Here is a 20950-nt window from a genome sequence, read left to right on the forward strand (position 1 = left end):
AGTCTTAAGGAGCTTGCACACTGCTCCAACAAACTCCAACATTCTAAAGTTGGCAGCTGTTGGAAATTGTCCGTTGGTAGTCTTTGGAATGTTCATAAAACCAACTGTCATGTCAAACTCTTAACGACTCCATCAAACAAATGGCAACAAACACAGACGGCCGGCCCACACTGGCCCAACTGTTGGTGTTTGCTAGAGTTTGTTGGGTTTTTTTTGGAGCAGTGTGCAAGCTCCTTTAGGCACTTTACATGTTGTGCTTCAACAGTGCCATGAGGACTGTACCTATTCATTTCTCACCTTCTTTATGAGAATATAACCACAAAACACATGAAATGTGTACACAGTATTAAAAAAAAGATGACCCTGTTGTGACCGTAGACTCTCAGCATGGCGTGATAAGGAGGGGCCACCCGAAACATACTGGATGTCACAGAGGCCCTCTTCATTGTAGGCCTGGGTAGGAATAAGGTCTCAGTATGCCTCATTGAAGTTCTTTGATTAGAAACATTTGCCTGTCCCACTTTTTGCGGAACAGTGTGCACTTTCAGCTGTAGCTTTGTCTGCAAGGTGTCATCTCCTCCTTCCCCCTTCTGATACCAATACCGGCTTCGTCAGCAGCCTCCTGCTTGTCAGATTGGTCATTATGACTAATATAGCCAGAACCAGAAGTATATATTTTTAGGTTTTTTAATATTTTGTCTGTCTTTTGGATGGATTCTAATATGATGTATAGTATATAGAATATCTAATATATAGAATGAGAAATAAATGCATATAGTCATCATAAACCTGCTAAAACAGCAAATCTAATGGGTACCCAAGACTTCATACTGACTCCATCTCTCTCTGCACTCTCTGCAGCTGTGGATCCATTTTGGATCTCTTTCTCTATCTCTATAAATCTGCCTTTCTTTCTCTCCCTCTCCCTGTGTCGCTCTATCTGTCTGTCTGCATAAGTCTGCCAGCACCGTCCATGTCTTCCATGTCTTTATGTGCCATGTGGAGCTAGCTATGGATTCATTTGAGTCTATATTTCTATTGGATCTATAATTCTACCTCTTCTGTGTCTCTCCTCCTCTCTACCCTTTCTCTGTAAATCGGTCTGCTTTGTGCATGCATGTATGGAACTGTCCATCTGTCAGGATGGATCTTCTCTGTTCCATTCACTTGTCATTCTTTCACTTTCTATATTTCACCGTCTCAATTTTTTATCTCCCAGCCGCTCTCTTTGTTTCTTTTTTAACCTCTACCCTCTAATACGAGGGAGTAGGCTAGAGGGGTCAGGTGTGTGTGTGTGTGTGTGTGTGTGTGTGTGTGTCTGAGTGTCTGAGAGAGTGTGTGTATGAGAGAGTGTGTGTGTGTGTGTGTGTGGGTCGCACCCTGCATGGGCACCGCTGTGTGTTTACGCTGGCGGCTCTTCTCCTTCTTTCGCTCCAGTGGCTCTTCGTCATGATGCTCCCCTACACACACACACACACACGCACACACTCCAGCACCAACAACAAACCCCCCAAACCCCTAGCTAACCACTGGCCCTCAATCTCATCTCATTAGCTGATGTTTTTTTTTCCACCCAAGTTCTTTTGAATCCACTGGGTCCTATCGCCATGTGATTTCCAGTAGTGGAGTCGCATAGAAATGCTGGAAATCAAAATCTGCCCACAAATGACCACACGTGTTGGCAAACAGCGTTGCTACATGCATTTAATCCTAAAGAGACCGCATGTGCAGTACCTCTTGTTCCCTTTTAATACGCGTAATGGACTGGAAAAACATGAAGGACAATCACCTTTGATTATTCCTAATGCACCAGGGTCTGTAGAGGTGCCCTCCTCGACAGATGTTGTGTATATTCAGATGTTGTGCATATTCAGATGTTGTGTATATATTTAGATGTTGTGTTTATCCAGATGTTGTGTATATCTGCCATATTCGTTGGGCTGCAGGATTCCATAGCACCATACTGCTTTTTTTCTTACTCTTGTGTTGTTTGTCCATGAGGCAGTGACCACAGAGGCCCCTCCGTCCATGTGGTTGTCTGTAAGTAAACTGGTTAAATGGTCACCTCAGCTCTGCTCTGCTCTGACAGGCTGTGTTCGAATTGATTTCACTGCAGTCAGGGTTTTCATTGCCGGGTCTAAAATGATAATTGCAGGGATGTTTTTTTTTATCTTTATGTGCGAGGGAAGTTTGATGGGGAGTAATCACGTCAAAGCGCTTGTAATTACACTTTCATAACCATCATGGGGAAAGACTCTTCTGCTGTGTAGACCCCATACAAATACAAATTCATCTCCCTCTTCGGCATCAAAGTGGCTGAATAAAACCATCATCATCAAGATTGCATTCTATTCAGTCCGACACCCTAGTCTCCCGGGAGCGCATTCAGAGCCCACAGCGAGCATGGAGTTGAATGCTTAGTGCCTGGGGACCACGCTAATGTGTGTGTGTGTGTGTGTGTGTGTGTGTGTGTGTGTGTGTGTGTGTGTATGAGTGTGTATGAGAGAGAGTGTAAAGAAGAGAGAGGGAGAGAATTCTGTGTGCGTGCACGCGTGTGTGTGTGCGCGCGGCGCCCCAGGCTTGTATGGCCAGTGTTTTACTTTCCCCCCTACCAATCACCTAGGAAATTGCCCATGTCGGCGCATGGGAAATGTATTAGGGCGGAATCTATTGTGGTAGGAAAATACAAGAGTGTGAAAAAAAAATCAGCTGCACGAGCAAAGCACTGCTGACAGGGCATTGGATGGGAAGTCACAGAGCAATAAGTGCACAGACAGTCAGAGAGATGTGTACTCACACACACACACACACACACACACTCACAGCGGCTGTCATCTGCCCGCCATTCCACAGCAATTATTCAAGGCAGTGAGCAGGGGGTGGAGCTTAAGCCCCCCCCCCTTCGTCCTCTCCACTGACACACTCACACACACGCTCGCTGAGCAGACCGAGCAAGACCCACTCGCTCCCTCGTTCGCTCCATCGCCGGCTGGTTGGCTGAAAGGGCTGCGCGGAGCGAGGCGCTACTCCACTCCGCTGGACATACAAATCCAGAAGGACACCGCACGAGAGAGGGGGAGGCACACACGAGGAGGAGGAAGAACAGCAACAGGGAGAAAGGAGTGCGAAGAAAGAGATTGACTCCGAGAAAGAGAGACAGAGAGAGAGACAGAGAGAAGCCAGCAGAGGAGAGGAGAGGAGAGGAGAGGAAAGAGTGACCATGGGGCAGTTGTGCTGCTTTCCCTTCTCCCGCGCCGAGGAGAAGCTGAGTAAGTCCGCCGCTGCCGCTGCTGCTGCTTGCGCCGGGTGGTCGGTGCTTACCGGGACTTTGTCCCACATTCACCAAATCCCCACTTGCCTCTTAACACGATTGGCTTACAGCAGGGGATTGCTGTTGTGTCTTAATGCTGCTTTGTGGCAACGGAGACGAGGGTGTATTTCATCAGGCGTGTGAAGGAGAGGTTCAGAAATCTGCTCTTATCTCTTAAGGGTTGGGCTTTACAGTGTGTGTGATTATTTGTGTGTGAGTGTGAGAGAGAGAGAGAGAGAGACCAAGGGAGCAAGGGTGTGTGTATTCTGTTTTATAAGCAGCTGTAAAATAGCAGACACGTGAAGCTTGAGACTCGTGCGTGACTCAAGGCTTGGACTCTGTCACCATTGTGTTCCGACGTGCCGAGTTGGTCTTTGTCAAAGTGCCAGGGTTCCGGAGAAGCCCCTGTCTGTCTGTCTCTGTTTGTGTGTTTGTGTGTGTGTGTGTGTGTGTGTGTCTCATTCACTCCCTTTCTTTTTCTTTTTGTCACTTACTCTATTTCTCTCTCTCTCCCTCTCTCTCCCTCTCTCTCTCTCTCCCCCCCCTTTCTCTATGCGCTCTCAATCACACACAATAGGCAATGCAGTGAGGCTACATTCATTGGGAGCTGCCATCCCCCTGCTCATTGACTTTCTTTGACACACAGAGAGCTTGTGTTGTGTTTGGAGAGGTCCCTTCTCCCTGTGCTGGATGTTGGACGTGACCCCTCGGTGAGCAGCGGCGGCGGCGGCAGTGGCAGCCCTTGCTCTTCTGTTGCTAGGCTCAGGGATTGCTGCTCGTATCCATGTGATGTGAGGAGAGCATTGTGCACGCTGCTTTAGCCCGGCGTAAACCCAGGAGCGAGAAAGAGAGAGAGAGAGAGAGAGAGAGAGCGAGAGAGAGACAGACTGACTGCAGGCACTGACAGATACTCACACGCACAGACACACACACACACGCACACCAGACGCACTACAACACATGCACTTACTGACGCACTCACACACACGTACACGCACGCACACACACACATTGCCCTACTTCTGTCCAGTGTGTGGGAAAGAGAGAGAGACGTGGTGGTGATGAAGCTGGAGGTAGAGCAGGAGAACTGTGAGAACAGGAGGGGGTAGGGAGATATAGAGGAAGGGCGCCTATTGGGATCTCTCTTGTCACTTAGATCAGATACTTAGTTAGTCAGATGATGGCACCCTCCAAGTGTAAGCACAGCTGGACACTGTGCATTTGTGTGTGTGCGCAATTGTGTGTGTGTAGGTGTGTGCCTGAGCGTGCCGCTGTGGTGAGAAGGGGGGCAGTGTGTTTTTGGTGCAGGAGCAGGAGCAGTGTTGTTGGGCCACTGATAGCTCCCTGTGGCGATGGCAGGGAGAGGTGGAATGCACTGGCAGCCTTGGAATACTCAAGTATGCTGCTGCCCTGAATCTACCACACCAGCAACTGGCTACACTCACCGGACTCTCTCTTTCTCACTCACACACACACACACACACACAGACAGACACACGCACACAGACACACACACACACACACACACACATTCTCACACTCAGTCTCTGTTTCTCTCTCTCTCTCTCTCTCTCCTTTTTACACACACACACACTTTCTCTCTTACACACAAACAAACAGACACACACACACACACACACACACCCACACATTCTCACACTCACTCCCACTCTCACTTTCTCACACACACACTGTCTCTCTCTCTCTCTCTCTTTTACATACTCTCTCTTTCCCCTCTCATGTGGTCAGAGATTGGACGGTGTGGGAGTAGGAGGTTGTGGTGATTGTTGTTAAGGAGCTGCTGGTCAAACACTCCTTTGTTTGTTTTCTGTTGTTTACATATGGATTTTAAGTGGACTCTCTCTCCAGCGGCAGTGACCAATCTGAAGCACCACTTGGCTGCTTGATAGACAGGGGAGGTTACGCCAAGGCTTAAATTTGCGGTTGTTCTGTTTTACATGGCGGAATACTGAACAGAGGATTGCCACTGAAAGCACTGCCATTGTAACTTCTCGATTCGCTGCAGCTCCTGGAGTTGTGGTCACAGTGTCACAGTTATTTCAAGGACTGATTTCATAGCAGCGGAAAATCCATCTTGCCGATCTTGAATTTGACCCTAACGCAACACATGCAAGCACTGACCTTGTGCAGGGTTGGATGCGACTTTGAAAAGACTTTCTTAACATTTGTGCGCAGCGGTATGCAGCAGTCTGCATAGCATAGCAAGCCGAGTGGATTCCATCCCTGCAGTAGTCGCCCTGAAAACATCAGTATGCGAAGGCGGCATATAGCATCTCTATGCTGCCAGCCCACGAGCTTCTCCCTGACCCACTATTTATGGACCCTTTCAAGAGAGTTCCATTATCAGCATCATAGTTGGCCCCACAAGACTTCCTTTTTAACATTCCATATCTTAATGCAGAGGAAGTAGATTGGGGCCCAAATAGAACGTTCAAGCATTGTTTTTGTTTTTATTGTTGAAAGGGTCTATATTCAGTTCCGTTCCCTCGAGCGACCATCGCTCCTGTGTGTGCGCGCCCCGTGTTGTGCGTGCAGCCTAATGTAACGTGCGTAAGACAGCTGAGGTCTGAGCGTGCAGCCTCGTTGTGGGTGCGGTGCAGCGTAGTGTAGCGCTGTGAGCGCCGCAGCAGCCACGCGCAGCTCCGCCTGCATCCCATAATACCCCCACCCTTTCCGCTGCCCCATTTTCCTCCTCTGACCCCAGCACTGGGGATGAGGGGCGCTGAGGAAAGGCGCGTCCCTGGGATGGGACACTGCCGCTGCGCTTCCTCAGGAAATGCCACTGCTCCCACGGTGCCCCGATTCAGGACTTCCCGGTCGGCTGGCTCGTTAAGACGCTGCGCTGCGCTCGTAAGTGAATTAGCCCGGCTGATTGGTGACTCAGAAGCCCTAGCTGTTATTAGCCGGGGGCAGGCAGCCGTGTGCAAAGTTTCCGCTCCTGGCATAGCTGCATTGGGAGCACTGTGTGCTCTATGGTCTTCTCAGAACAGACAAGGCAGCACACTAAATGTTGTAGACGAACACATGACTAATAAAACTGCCAACATTGGGGAGATGCATTGTCCCTGCTTTTGAAATCTGGCCTTTTAACTGGAAGCATGAACTGTCTAAATGACAGTTTTACTCAACAGGGAAATCAAAGCCATCAAATCACCATCCCTCAACATGTGGCACAAAGCATTTCAGACACAAAATATCTGAACTGGCTTTGAAATGACACATTTGGGACAAATTGTGTTACCTGCTGAGCTGCACAATAGCGGAGAGAACAAAGTGCACTCTTCACGCTGGTAGCTTCCACCGACGTTGGCTTTGAATAGTGCCAAAATGCACCATGACCTCCCCCTCCAGCTAATGACCGAGAAGCTTTTTTATGTTGCCGAAAGCTTCAGATGGGAGAAGTCCTTGGCACTCTCGGTCTCGGATGAAAGAAAGTCACAATGTAGGTCCTGCTCCCATGCACTAATGGAGCAGACTGGAGGTGTGAGTGGAAACGCTGAGGTGGGATTGGAGACCATCAGGACTGGTGGGCTCTCTCTGCTCGTTGTCTCCTAGTGGTGATCAAGCACGTCAACACTTGAATGAGCTTGATGGCTCTGTGCGTCTTCATTTCTTGTCATTCACACTTGTGCAATCATAATGAGTGAACAATTATAAACACTGGAGCTCTAAATTAATTATTAAAAGAAAATTGTGGGGAAAAAATGCAATCTAATGTTATGGACAGGATGGATAATTAGTGCTTGAAAATATGCAAAAATACTCTTGAAGTGGATGGATAATTCGAAGGCTAATTATCATTCAACGGAGAGGTGTGTCCTAATTAGAGGGGGTTCACACAGAATTTCTGGAGATCTGGGGCTAGTGTAAAATTTATCTGACAGAATTATCTCCGAGATGCTGTCAAACATTGAATATGCAGCTTTACATTATAATGATAAAACTTGAGTGAAAGTCTTGAAAGTAAGAAAAGTTCAACTCCTGACATTGTGAGGATGAGTGTATGGGTCTGTCCGAAACGTAAGGCTGCTCTCTAACGAGTCACTTGCCATAGCAGGCATCAAGGCACCAGCTACAAACTTTGTTTCGGACAGCCTAGCAAGATAGCAAAATAGCAACACAGAACACCGTTGTCAGGATACCAGAAAGCAGAATAACGTAACGTTCGGCTTCAGCAATAGCTGCTCACAGAATTTTGGACGTTACATCTATAGATGTAACGTGTAGATACATCTACACTGCCTTTAAAATTCGGCAAAACGAAGGTATCTCAGAAGGCAGCATTTCACAGAAATATTTGATTGGGACATGCCTAGATGCCTCGCTCCCGTTAGATATCTTAAAAGGCAGCATTTTTTCCCGTTTCGGACACTATGTGACAAGAAGCATAAGTGCTCACTAATGCCTGGCCTTCTCTAAATAAGCAACACGGCTCAAATTCTCACTCACTTGGTTCTCAGTTGGCCTATTTCTGATCGCTTCCACAGTATTTCATGAATTTGCTTTTGCTTGTTTTATTGACTTTTAGTGATTGTCTCAGATGGTGACATTGGAGAACATGCAGCCCGCAGCTGGTGCTAGAGCGCTTTGTTTATCCAGGAAAATATATAGCCAGTGTTATTACTTTATTGTTGAATGTTAATTTTGCAAGTGAGTTGCTTTATATCACCTTTTGGCATTTTCAGCCAAAGATAGAGGAAATAATTGTATTCTCATTCTTTCCATTTAAAAGACAGAAGTGTGTCAGAAGTGACCGGCACTAGTTAGACAGGTTAAATTGTGTCAGAAGTGACAGGCACTACTTAGAATTAGTTAGCATATGAAGATAGGTGTAATATAAGGATTTTCACTTTAGAAGGTTTTTAAAATATCTTGAATGAACTTTCTCATCTGTTGCCTATAGCTGAATACAGGGGCAAGTTTTCAGGTTTGCACCAGTTATGAATGCCCTCGGGCCTTTGAGGAAGACAGCCTGCTGTATTTCTTTTAGTGATTTGGGACCCCTGACCAGGCCGATAAACAGACGGCTTTTTGGTTGTTGTTGTTGTCGTTCTCCACCGGCAGTTAGTTCTGCCCATAAATGATGCGTGGCCAGACAGAAAGCTGGGAAATTTAAGAGGGGGGTCTTCATTTTACTAGACTCAAGAAATTAAAAATGTTAATTAAATTGTTGTCATGTATCACAACTCCGGCTTTTGGTAATGTTTAGTCATAGATAATGATTATTCACTCAGTAAAATGATTATTCACTGATTTTAAGTTAGATTTGAATGGTAGTTTAACTGCAAAATAGCCCAACTGCTAAAGCACAGCTGAACTCATGAATCTGAAAGCCTATTGCAGCAGACCTGAATGATAGTAATACCAATCAGAACCGACTCATCCTGCAGAAATGCTCCAGAACCATCTGGCTTCAAATGACATCCAAGTGTCTGTAACCAATCATAAGCAATCTGATAATGGCATGCTGGGTGAGGACTCGAATCAAGAATGAGCTATAAGCTGTGATTCTTGCCGTCTCTTCAGCAGCATCTAATCCGATTGCATTGTTGAGTGGGGGAATAATGGTGAATCTGAGAAAAACGACGACATGAGATGAACAAATTGCTGGTGATAAATGACAAGTTTTTTTGAAAGTAGTACAATGGTTTGCTAAATGGATATTGTTTGTCTTGCAGATCTTACTCAAAGAGCTCACCGAGCCTCACGGACAAGTACGTGTCTCTTTCTTGTAGGCTACGAGGCCCCCCCCCCCACCCATCCATCCACCCACCCACTCCTAGAACATGGCACTCCTTCTCTTTGATCCCCCACCTCCACTGAACCCACTGTTGTGTAGCTGACAAACAAGGACACCTAGCTGACACCCTATCAGCAGAAATAGCACTAGCCTTGTCTCATTGAGTGCCACTTCCCCTTTATCAAGGCTAATGCCAGTTAAATACCATGTCAGTTTAATAAATTAATAATTAAACCGCTCATATTTTTTACTCTTTCTGGATAGTGCAAGTAGCTTGATGCCATGTAGAGCACAATATTTATTACTGTTAGAGTAGTAAGCAGTAATAATTTCACCAAACTTTTGAAATGTATATTAAATCATAAAGCTCAGTCTTTGCAGAGGGTTTACTGGGATCTGCTCAGCTGAGCCTAAGTTCACGTGGTTAGTTTTCAGTAGGTTGGTTGCACGTTTTTTTCGACAGTGGGAATGACTCATCCCTTTCCTTCCCTTCTGGTGTTTTTTGTGTGTGTGTGTTTGTGTGTTTGTGTGTTTGTGTGTGTGTGTGTGTGTGCGCGTGTGTGTGTGTGCGTGGGGTTGCGGTTGCGCATCCGTGTGCGTCTTCAGGTGGAAAGAAGCATCCGGAGCCAGACGATGAGGAACTGGTAAGCCTGAGCAAGCGTCTGGTAGACGACGCGGTGTTACGGGCCGTGCAGCAGTACATGGAGGAGACGCAGCAGAGCAACGGCGCCGCCCAGACCAAAGGCGAGGGCCCCACGCCCAGACCGTCGCCCACGGCAACCCAGCTTCCAGCGAACACCCTCAACTCTAACGCCAGCAAATGACTGCCCAGCCGACAAACCCCTGACCTCCGCCCCCCAGCCCCCAGCACAGCCCACTGAGGGGCCCAGCCTCTGCTACATCCCTCACCCCACACCCCCACCCCAAGGCAGGGCACCAGCCAGAGGTGCCCACAGCTTGGGCAGCAGAGACTACATGAAGAGCCAAAAGATGAGGAAGAAGATGAGGAAGAAGAAGTGGAAGAGCTCCCTTGAGAATTGAAGGCTTTTTTTTTTTTTTTTTTTTGGAGTGTTGCGCAGTATTTATCCTGGATATGCAGCGGTGAGGATTTGAGAAGATTGGAAGCTTGTGCAGCTTTTTTTCTTTTTTTTTTTTTTTGTTTCCCATTGTATTTTTTGTCTTTCTGAGTTATGATCCCTGCCAAGCAGCTCAGCACAACCCACCGTACTCTACTGTCTTGACTCTCACATTACATTTTACACTCTCCACGTGTACACAAATGATTATTTTTGGTTTTTTTCTTGACTATTTCCATTTTAATTTAGAGTGACCTTTTCTCTTCTGTCCTTGACAGTATGTATGTGTGAGTGTGTGTATTTGTTTGTAAGTATCTTGGGTCCCTGAGTGGAAGACTTTGACCTTTTGTGCAGAGGTTACCACTAGAATCGAACTGTCGAACACCCACACAAACCCTGGGTGCTCAAACACTTGGTGGTGAAGATGGACAGTTATGGTCAGGCACACACTACACCTGCATCTCTTTTGCGGTCAGTTGTCTGGAGAACCGCAAAACAGGCAGGCCAGTCTCGGGCTGACATCAGCTGATTGGTGCAAAGACAATCACACATCTCGACTAAACCTTAAAATATCACTACAGAACAAAACAAAACAAAAAACAAAAGCCAGCTTCTCCGAAAACCTTGTCTGAAACTAAGACCAATGAAATGTGTTTTTAGAGTTCGTATGAAATTCTACTATTATTATTATTATTATTATTATTATTATTATTATTATTATGATCATGGACTATGCAGTTGAAAAACATGCTGTGAACGATGTTTACACATTGTGCAGTCAGTGCTATGTGTTTGCTGAAACTTGAAAAACAGTAGCGTTTTAATCCTAGCAATGTCCATATGGGGGGTGAGGATGCTTTAAAACTCCACAGGGGCTGTAGGCAGGGAGTGTGGGGCAGGATGGAAAGGGTTAAGAGGATTGGCAACCATCATGTTTTGAGTTCAAAAGGCCAGCCAGTGTTTTTATTACGTCTGGTTTTTGGTTCTTGTTTTTGTTTCGTTTTTTGGTTGTGTTGTCTCATTGTTGATGTTTGGAACAGGGTGTGAGTGTGATGAGAGCTCCATCAGAAAGGCCCTGGACTGTCAGAGAAAATCGGTCCGGCAGAGACTGGGGAGCATTCGGACTCTCCTGACCCAGCCGTCGGTGCGAGCTCAGATCATCCAGGAGCTCCATGGAGAGCACAGGACACATGCACCACCTTGACCACTCATTGACCCTAGCTGGACAGTGTTCAGGACAACACATCGCGAAGGAAAATGGCCTATCCATAGCCAATGAAGTATTGCTGTTGCAGCTGTAATAATTGACAAAAAATGGACTGTTAATGTGATGTGTATGAAAAGCTAAGGCGCACACACACACACCTACATGCATAATGACACACACACACACGCACACACTGAGAGCTCACTGTCTTAAGCCAATGACTAAGGTGAATACATCTGACAGGTCTGGACGATTCCCATATTTTACATTATCTTTAAATTATTTTTGCATTATCTCATTTTAAATTCTCTTAAAAGTCTTTAAAACCTGTTCTTACATGCAAAAAGCACAAACACATAAGTTGAAGTTTAAAAGTTATTTTTGCATTTCATTAGGGTCAAAGAGAGACCTTAGCTACCACTTCAAGTGGCCTTAACTATTCAATTAGAACATGGATGTTGCGTCATAACCTTGCACTCAGAGACATGGTTTCAATGCTTTTTACTTTTCATCGTCTGTTAGTATTACAGCTGAAACTTTCACCAAAACCTTAAAAAGAACAGAACACATGCTTTATTTTCCCATTTCATACTCATTTGTTTGCTGTCATACACGGCGAGTCAGATGAGATGAAGTGATTTTTGTTTTTTGATTTTTTTTTACTTTAGCTCTGCCAGATGTTGAGTGTCATTTAATATGATCAGCCATGGTAAACAGTCCGACTCAATAAAAGCAGGATGTGATTTTTCTTTCCTGTTCCCGTCCATTTTCTTCCATGAGGGGTGTAATGACTGTGATGGAAATCAAAATACAGTGGTATTGAGCTCCCCCAGTCCCAGATCAACTTTAGATGATGTTCAGCCAAATGTTTGCATTACTGAGATGCTGCACATGCCTTAGATTCAATTTGTACAACAAATAACAATGTTACTTTAAAGTGACTGGCTGATTCGTATTTCTATTTTGTTATGAAAAGATGCATTAAACAGTCTACCTTCAAAAGGGAATGTGGCATTTTCGTTCAAGTGCTGCCATGTCCAGGTCTCCCTAGACGGCTCTAAAACAAGTATTTGAGAAAACAAATGCATGGAGGCATTCTCCTTCAAAAGGTTTTTGAAGTGAGCTCATCCAAGTGTTGCTTTTTTTAGAGATCTCCGCACAAAAGGGATGACGACTACTGTGGCCATTCCCTAGAGCCGTTTTGCACACGACTGCCCAAATCCATATCTTTGCATCACCTCCGCAATATCCCCCCTGAAATCTATTTCTTTTTTACCCCTCTCCTCCCCTCTTCTCTCTATTTTTGTTCTGACCCTCAAAGAACGGATCCAACCCTGAGAGGGCACCATCTGCTGGGGTGGAAGAAGGGAAAGCAAGAAAGTGGAGAGAGAGAGAGAGGAGAGAGAGAGAGAGAGAGAGTGCAAGCGAGCAAACAAAGTGGCATGCAATCCTCTATACAATAGTCCTTTCACCTTCACTTTACAGGCTCACATGTTTTCCCACTGATGTAGTTGAGAATGTTTGTTCAAAACAGTACCCATCATCTTCACCTTCCACACCAACTAGACAATCTATCCTTCCCTCATTTATATGAATGTACAGTATACTTGTGCACTTGGGGACATACAGTATGCTGCAGGGTTATTCTAATAATGATAGGAATGTCCCCATTTAGCAAGAGGATGAGCTCCTTATAATGATGTGAGATGATGACATTCAGCGTGGAAGTATATTAACCTTAAAACTATATTTTGTCTATTACTTTCATTTGTATCTTTTTATGTAAACAACAAGGACTTTTAATGTTCATTTTAATGTCAATGTGATGTTTATTGAAGTCATTGTAACTCTTGGACAAGAGTGTCTGCTAAGAGCTATAAACCCAAACATAAAACAGTAAAGTTTAGATCTCACATACTGACCTACAGTCTCATAGCCACACATATCAAGGCATTTCTAGAGCTGTCCCAATTTCACCAACATCTTTATATAGCACTGTTGCGTGGCACAGAAGAGTTTTTACGTTTGGTCCGGTTGGCAGGGCAGCCGGATACGCCTACCAGAGACGACCAGTGCAGCGTGAGGAGAAGAACACGTGGGAGGCGGCGGCCGAGATTCTCCAAGTAGTTTGAGTCACTTGCGTTCTCGAGCTACTCGAGATTTCGCAACACTCTGAAGTCCGCGTCTGTCCTCTCTCTTTCTTCAGCAAACAACACTTCTATACTCTTGTTAATATGGTCTTATTATGAATGCTGAGAACTTGTTGAACGCTAGTGAATGCTAATTCGCTTGTGTTAATGGCCCTTTTGAGGTGGCACTGTTTATGGGCTGACAGAGTTCCAGGGCGGGATCATGCTTGTTGATGGACAGATGGGAGAGTGGGCCCTGGAGGAACTGAGACTGCACAAAACCAAAGGGAAGTGCTGCTGTAAGCTCAATATCCCTCCACCTGGACAGCGTTTTATAAAACACAATTTATATGCGAGAGGAGGCACATCGACAAATGAGTATGACATGTATAATGGAGTGCACCTCAAACATTAAATTGCAATGTGAATTGTTTCTTGATGCGAATGGTGAGAAATTCCCACTGGTAATCAATGGGCGGACAAGGAAGTTGATAGTCAATGAGCCAATAAATTCCAAGAGGAAGACCTTTGATTCTTCAGACTCTTGAGTTATTATAAGTTAGGCGTCCATAGAGAGGTTTTATGGTCTTTGTGCTGTAGATCAGCTGACGTCACCTCACCTGTGCGTCCTTTGCCCTGTGAAAGACACATGTACTCATTGCAAGAGTAGACTAAGACCAGTGGCCATTAGGTATCTGCTTCCCTATCCTTTAAGCCTTTATCTCATCATGGATGAGGATTCATTTGATTGCATTAAGCAGACTTTTATCCGACAGGACCTGCAGTACAGTTAAACTGTATTGTACATGCCTGCTGTATTTTCCATCGGTGTTCCCTGTAAATTGAATCTATAACCCAGGAGTGCAGCACGGGTATCTGCCACAGAAGTAGAACGTATGTCTCTATTGACACAATTTCTAGGCTACCTTTAGGTCCATGCTCAACCCTTAAAGGTTGTTTTAAATAATATCACTGGATTTGGAGAATCTGAACATCAAGAAGAATCCATCAAGAGTCAAGATCTGCTTTGTAACTTCCATTTTCTGTTGTCCTTAATTACAATTAAAACAAGCATCATGTTTCCCTGAAAAACAGGTCATCCAAGGAGAGAGACCATGTAAATATTTAAATAATTTACCAGCTCTCTCTCTGGTTTGTACCCGTTCATGGGCCAAGAAAAGCGTGTAACCGGCCTAAACATAAATATTCATGGAATTTGTCTGTATTTAGTTTGTGACGACTGCATACAGAACAGCCCCTGCCACAAGGTCTTTGTGCATTCATATTTAATATCCTACTGTCCGTCATCCCCTGGAATATAGAATTCTGTCATGGTGCATGTAGGTTACATACACTGTCTAAAGACAGTCCTTTCATACACCCCATAGAATTAAAATATTATGTTGTGTGACTGCACGGATTGAGGCAAAGATTAATTTTACACTGAACTGAACAAATTAACTACATTGATTGCAGCAGCCAAGCTGGTTTCCATCGACCTAATGCAAATCAGGAACCACTGAGTTTTTCCCCCAATGCCTTTGTGTCACAAAGGCTTTTTCCATTTTGAGCTTCTGAAATCCATTTTGTTGGTTAATTAGGGTTATTTCCACATCACTTGCATTCCTATACATCTGTATGGATTGTGTGCAACATGGAACAGCAACAAAACAATCACCTCTGGTTAAAGGCAGATAGCAGTTTTTATTCAGACTGATGAGAGGGTGTGGAAGTATAGCCATTTGGTCACATGCAGTTGAATTTGCTGCAGGAATTCCAACTGGACACCTGTACGCATCACACTTGAACAGATTTATTACCCTCACCCCTGGTTGGGGGAAGAGGGTATTATAATCAGGTCTGATGGTCAGTCTGACAGTCCGTGTGTGTGTCCATTTACATGACTTCAAAAGTAATAGTCCAATTTACTTCATATCAAGTAGAGAGTCATATTACAATCCTCCTGCATGATGATCCATCTTGACCTGGATCAGGATCCAGATTTTTTTTTTAAATCACTTTTACTGATCAATTATAGGGGAAGTTTCTGCAGTCACCTGACTGCTCACATTGTAGTACTGGCTTACCCCCTGTGTAAAAGTAGGCTACACAGTACCCTTCAGCATCATATATGGCATGTCTTGTGACAACTATGCTGGTCTTGAAATCAGAGAAAATAAACCCCAGTATATGCCTCAAGCCAGAAGATGTAGTGGTGTAACAGAAACGTCTGGAGTTTCTCTCGGTAGCTTATGCTGTCTTTTATCTTTTTATCAGCGTTTATCCATGTGACAACATTACTCATTACCAAAGCCAAAACCACTGAGAAAATAATTGATAAGATCAAGATAGCCTTATCAGTGATTGATAAACCTGTCTATATTTATCGACTACCCCACTACTCAAAATGAAATAGGTCTGCCACCTGAGTCTGAGACCAGGCTTTCCTTCTCCCAGCTGTGACAGTGGTTAGAGAGATCAGTGTCATGAAAGGATGGAAAGCTAATTGCTAGGTTTGCTATCTGATGAAGGACAGAGAACTGCCAGTTTCACTAAAGCCACAACATACTCACTGAATGTGTCCATGGCAACACCAAGGAAGTGCCAACAGAATAAATGCACTTATTGAGATAATCACTGCTCGGGAATAGTCAGGAAAAATCTAAATGCTATCCTTTTTTTGGTGGGGGGGGCTTTATTTATCAAGACTTCACAATACGTAGGACCCCACACCCACCCACCCTCTCCGCTGGCCTACAGCACGCACGCACGCACGACACACACACACACACACACACACACATATTTTCTAATGACCAAATGATTTCAGTGAACACAGATGACACAAAGAGCTAAAAGGAACAGTGTCAAAACAATTGTTTACAATTTTTCCAGGCTTCAACCAGTGCTGCTGGCAGCTGAAGCAGCAAGAGACATAAAGAGTTAGAGCTGTTGGCAATAGTAACGGTAGCCTACCTATAATATCTGCATAAAGTGTGCTGTCATGAATAAATAACATATATACAAAATACAACAGTAGTTTATATATAATGTTATATTAATATAATATTATATATATATATATACCAGTAATTATAATGTAGGCTAATTAATTAACATTAATTAATGTTTGCCTATTATACAGCCACCACATGTGTCTGAGCGACATAAAAGAAGCACCTTTGCCACTGTGAACTAAACAGTGAGACTGATAATGACCATTTTACCCCCACTGTATATTTAAACCCATGAGTCGTGTAGTCTCATTCGTGCAACAATTTGAGACCCACAGTGGATTGCATCATTCCTTCCCCCCATGGTGAAACCGCCAGTCTCAGCAGAAGTGAAACGGAGGTCAAACCCATGTCACCTTTCACACACACATTCACACTCCTGTCAACACAGTGCTTGCCCTCTGGGGTGGGTGAGAATTGCATGTGCAGTGGGGGTTGCACAGGCCGTTTTGGATGAGGTCTGCACCCTCAAAGGTGTTTCATTGATCAGCTTAGCTGGTTATGTATACTGTAAGGGGAATGTGGTTGGGATTAAGATTTCTCTTATGTGAACATGGAGAGACTTGGCCTAAACAGCCAATCACTCTCTCACAAGAAATGCCTGCACTTTATCACACCATGCATGCTTGAATCATGCCTGAGACAAACAGATCCATATCTTATGTCACTACTAGCAGTGGCAGGCGTAACAGCAAGACAGAAGAAAACAGTGTTATCTGTCACTGTTTTCTTCTGTCTTGCTGCTGCCATGCCTGCCACTGCATGGTGTGATAGGGCAGGCATTTCTTTAAGCATCATTCTCTAATTAGAGCTAATTAAATCTGAATTCAGGTGAGTACCTTCCCCTGTCTGTATCTGCAATGATGTGTGCCTAAACCTCTGTCTGTCTCTCACCTCAGCACCTCCTTCAAACAATCATCCAGCCGTAATCTCCTGTCTCTGTTCAGTCCCGGACTGTTGATTATTTCTCATTTCCATGGGAACGAGTGGAGGTGAATGAAGAAGAGGGGCCTCTCCTGAATGAATTTATTCAGTTATGATAAACCGTTAGAGTCCGTCTAAGTGTTTGCTCGTTTGTGGCGAGGGATGGGGCCATTAGCCGTGGAGTCCTGCCGAGAGAGCCCGCGGGGAAGAGAGAGAGAGGCGAGATAGACCACCGGGAATAACATACACGCGCGCATGCCATGGAAATGTGGAGCGCAGAATGTGACCTCTTATTCAAACTCTTGGTGCGATGAAGCCAATTTGCCGTCGGCTAATGAACGCTGAGCGGCAGACAGCCATAACGGCCTCTGCAGCGTTCCCACCACTCAGTCATCACCTGCGGTTCCCACTCACGTCGTGCCCACAATGGAGTTAGTAGCCTATGCCTAATTCTTTTTCCCTTAGCTTTCCACTCTAATGTGCCGTCTCTAATCAAATGGAGGTCTGTTTGTGTGGTACACCTGTCCAGGGGCTGCTAAAAAAATTGGGTCCTATGACAGACAATACTTCTAGAACCCCCAATAATATATAGGGGGGGTGTCTCTCTGGGGGCCCTCTGTCAGTGCAGGGCCCTTAAAATCTCTGCATGCTGCATGCACACTCGATCAGCTACGGTCTTCTTGTTCGTCCTGACATGCTGACTTGATGGCAATAGGTGATGAAAGCTCAGACAACAGCTACACCTCCAGAGAACTAGCGACAGTCCTGGCTCACGTGGTGCTCTAATAGGCCACTGGTTTAGGCCTAGTCCACCTGCGCCAGAGAAAACCAATTCCTGTCCATACCCTGCCCTACACTTCACACATCACATCAGGCTTGTGCAAAATTCCAGAATTGAACTGAAACTGGCTCTTAAATTCCAATTCAATTCTTGAATTTCACTTGCATTTCAATTGAGGTAGGAAACAGGAAGCAGAATTGCCATTCGAATTGTGCACAACCCTGTCACACATACTGTAACTGCACAGAGTTGAGCTTTGAGTAAACCTAAAAACTTGAGTAAATGCTGTGATTTAAACATAGAGGAGGAGGCCATGGAATATGAAGGGCTACAAATCTGAGGAGAAAGCACAGCTCTTTCCACTTAGTGGGCAAATTGTAGCCTGGGAGAAAAAGGATGCGGAGAAGACTGCCATGTTGAAGTCCCCTCGAGATCTCCTTGACGTCTTCCCCCCACAGAAATGCAGGCACGGGGGATAGTGATTTAACGGCTAAAGCCATACCGCAAAGCTGAAGAGGCTGCATTCCTCAAATCTGGCCGTTTGTCTCTCTCTCTCTCTGCCTCTCCTGTGATCTCTCCAATTTTCCATTCTATATGCGCTCTTGGAAAATGGAGGGCAAGATCGATGACCTGTTTTAAGACTGAGGCTCTACGGAGACAGCCGGTGCTTACATTTACAGTACATGACTGTGCTATCCAGTTGTTATCATGTACTGACCTTGGCTTGTTCAAAGCAAATCTCTATGTCCCAAGTCTTCATGGATTGCTAGGGTACCAAAACAATTGGTGTTACACCAATGGAATTGAATTTTGTAGAACAGTAAAACAAAATAATAAAGATGAATTGGCCATGAGTCGTCTTCAGAGCTGAGTTAGCTGACACATTGCTTCCTTGACTTGCTGCTGCAGGTTTCTGTACTGAAAGAAAAATATGTGTATGTGGCCCTGACGCTGAGGTGCGGAGAATAATAGGTTCCTTTGAGAAAAATCCAACTCAGGCCTAAGGGACCGGAACAAAATGCCAGCAACCCTCATTCCCTTATTTCATTCTCCTTTGGTCTGGTGTCATGTGTCCCATCCTTCAGTGGGAATCTTCAGTCATGAGTCCAGCTCCTCCCTATTGCCTGTTCCTAATAAAGAACTAAACAGTCAGAGGAGCAGTACAGTATGGAATTGGATTAGGAGAGTAATATTCTAAGCCCTGGCTGGCCCGTGTGTTGGTATCTGGGAACAAAATCAGTGGGCTACAATGTCTGTGGTAAGACACTATAGCATAGACCAGTGTTTCTCAAACATTTTCAGACCTCACAGACCAGCTAAAAAAAAAAAACAGAAGACCTACTTCAACAGTATATTACACAATAGGCCTACTCATTGAACCACCTTGCTTATTGTCTTTGCACCTTGCTTATTGTGTTAGAGGATTCATATGATTTAAACTGGTGTAGCTTACATTGGCAGTGTAGCAGAACTGTTTGGATTTACATAGAAGTTGGTTCAATATTGCAACCAACTCATCTATATTATATTTTACTAAGTCTGCTCGCTGACCACTTGTCTGCGGATCACCAGTGGTCCCCAGACCACACTTTGAGAAACACTGGCATAGACAATATCAAGAACTATAGGAAAAGCTATCCTATAACAACCATTACATAAACTAATACGATTACTGATCATGTGTATGTGGAATCAATGAAGCCTGTGCTTTGTTGATTCCACAAACAAACAGTATGTATTAGTCAATATTGCAACACATTAGATGGTCCTAATTGTTCCTATCCACAAAAGGTCCTCTACACTGATTTCAGCGGATTTAATAGTCGGCAGTCGCAGGAGACGTGATTAATATGATAGAGGTTTATTGTCTGGAGGACTCTTCACACCACTACAGTTCATTCCAGTCAATCTAATCATCTCTCCAACTCCCCAATGTGATTGCTCTTTCAATGACGATTGTAATATTTAATTATTATTCCCTCACAGTCTCAAAAGAATGAAATAAAAAGAAAACAAATTAAATTCAGTTTTATATAGTGCCATAATTTAACAATATGTTTCAAGGCGCTTTACAGGGATAAGCTTGACCATGACCCCCCCCCCCGAAACAAGTCAAGGACCACATTAACCTTGAACACTGAGAACTGCCTTGTCAGTAAGTAGATAAGTTGCTGTGGTGCCACGGCTAATGAACACACTCACACAGGGGTGGGACCACCAAGCTAAACATTATACTTTTAAATGCATTTATATTTTCTGGTCAGAGGGAAAACCCAAGCATATGGGTTTAATTTGGTTACAAAGTGTTTCCATGGACTTTCTTGGCTTCAGTGATGAAAATGCGAAATGCAAAGACCAAAGATAAGGTTTGCTTTGAGCAATTGTGGCTTTTATACAACAATATAGGGGGCTGAGGGAACAGGGGCTGAGGGTGCTTCTCCCACAGAAACACACACACACACACACACACACACTCTCTCTCTCTCTCTCTCTCTCTCTCTGTCTGTCATTCTCACTCAAGGGTGTGGATGTAGGCGATGATAAAAAATGAAATGTGTCACCTTTACCAAGCTGTGCTCGGCTTGTGGCACAACACTTGGCTAACCGTTCCAGATAGCGGCGTGACACGCGGGCAAAGACCAGGTAGACATTTATCCTCCCAGATGCTCCCAGTTGCCATGGAAACCCAGTCTGGGCTCTGATATATGGAACATCATGAATCGTGAGTAAGGATTGGGGTGTGTGTGT

The 20950-nt window shown here is 44.6% G+C and overlaps 1 protein-coding gene across 1 annotated transcript in view; it reads left to right on the forward strand.

The window, feature by feature from the left end:
* LOC125298754 (A-kinase anchor protein 7-like) overlaps nt 1-12102 on the forward strand; it is a 31786-nt gene extending 19684 nt beyond the window's left edge. The window contains 2 exon segments of the mRNA XM_048249589.1: nt 9010-9045; nt 9678-12102. Coding sequence (XP_048105546.1) covers nt 9010-9045; nt 9678-9895 — 254 coding nt within the window. The 3' untranslated portion in view covers nt 9896-12102.
* The last annotated feature ends 8848 nt before the right edge of the window (nt 12103-20950 follow it).

Source organism: Alosa alosa, chromosome 8 (genome assembly GCF_017589495.1).
Source record: "Alosa alosa isolate M-15738 ecotype Scorff River chromosome 8, AALO_Geno_1.1, whole genome shotgun sequence".
NCBI lineage: Eukaryota > Metazoa > Chordata > Actinopteri > Clupeiformes > Clupeidae > Alosa > Alosa alosa.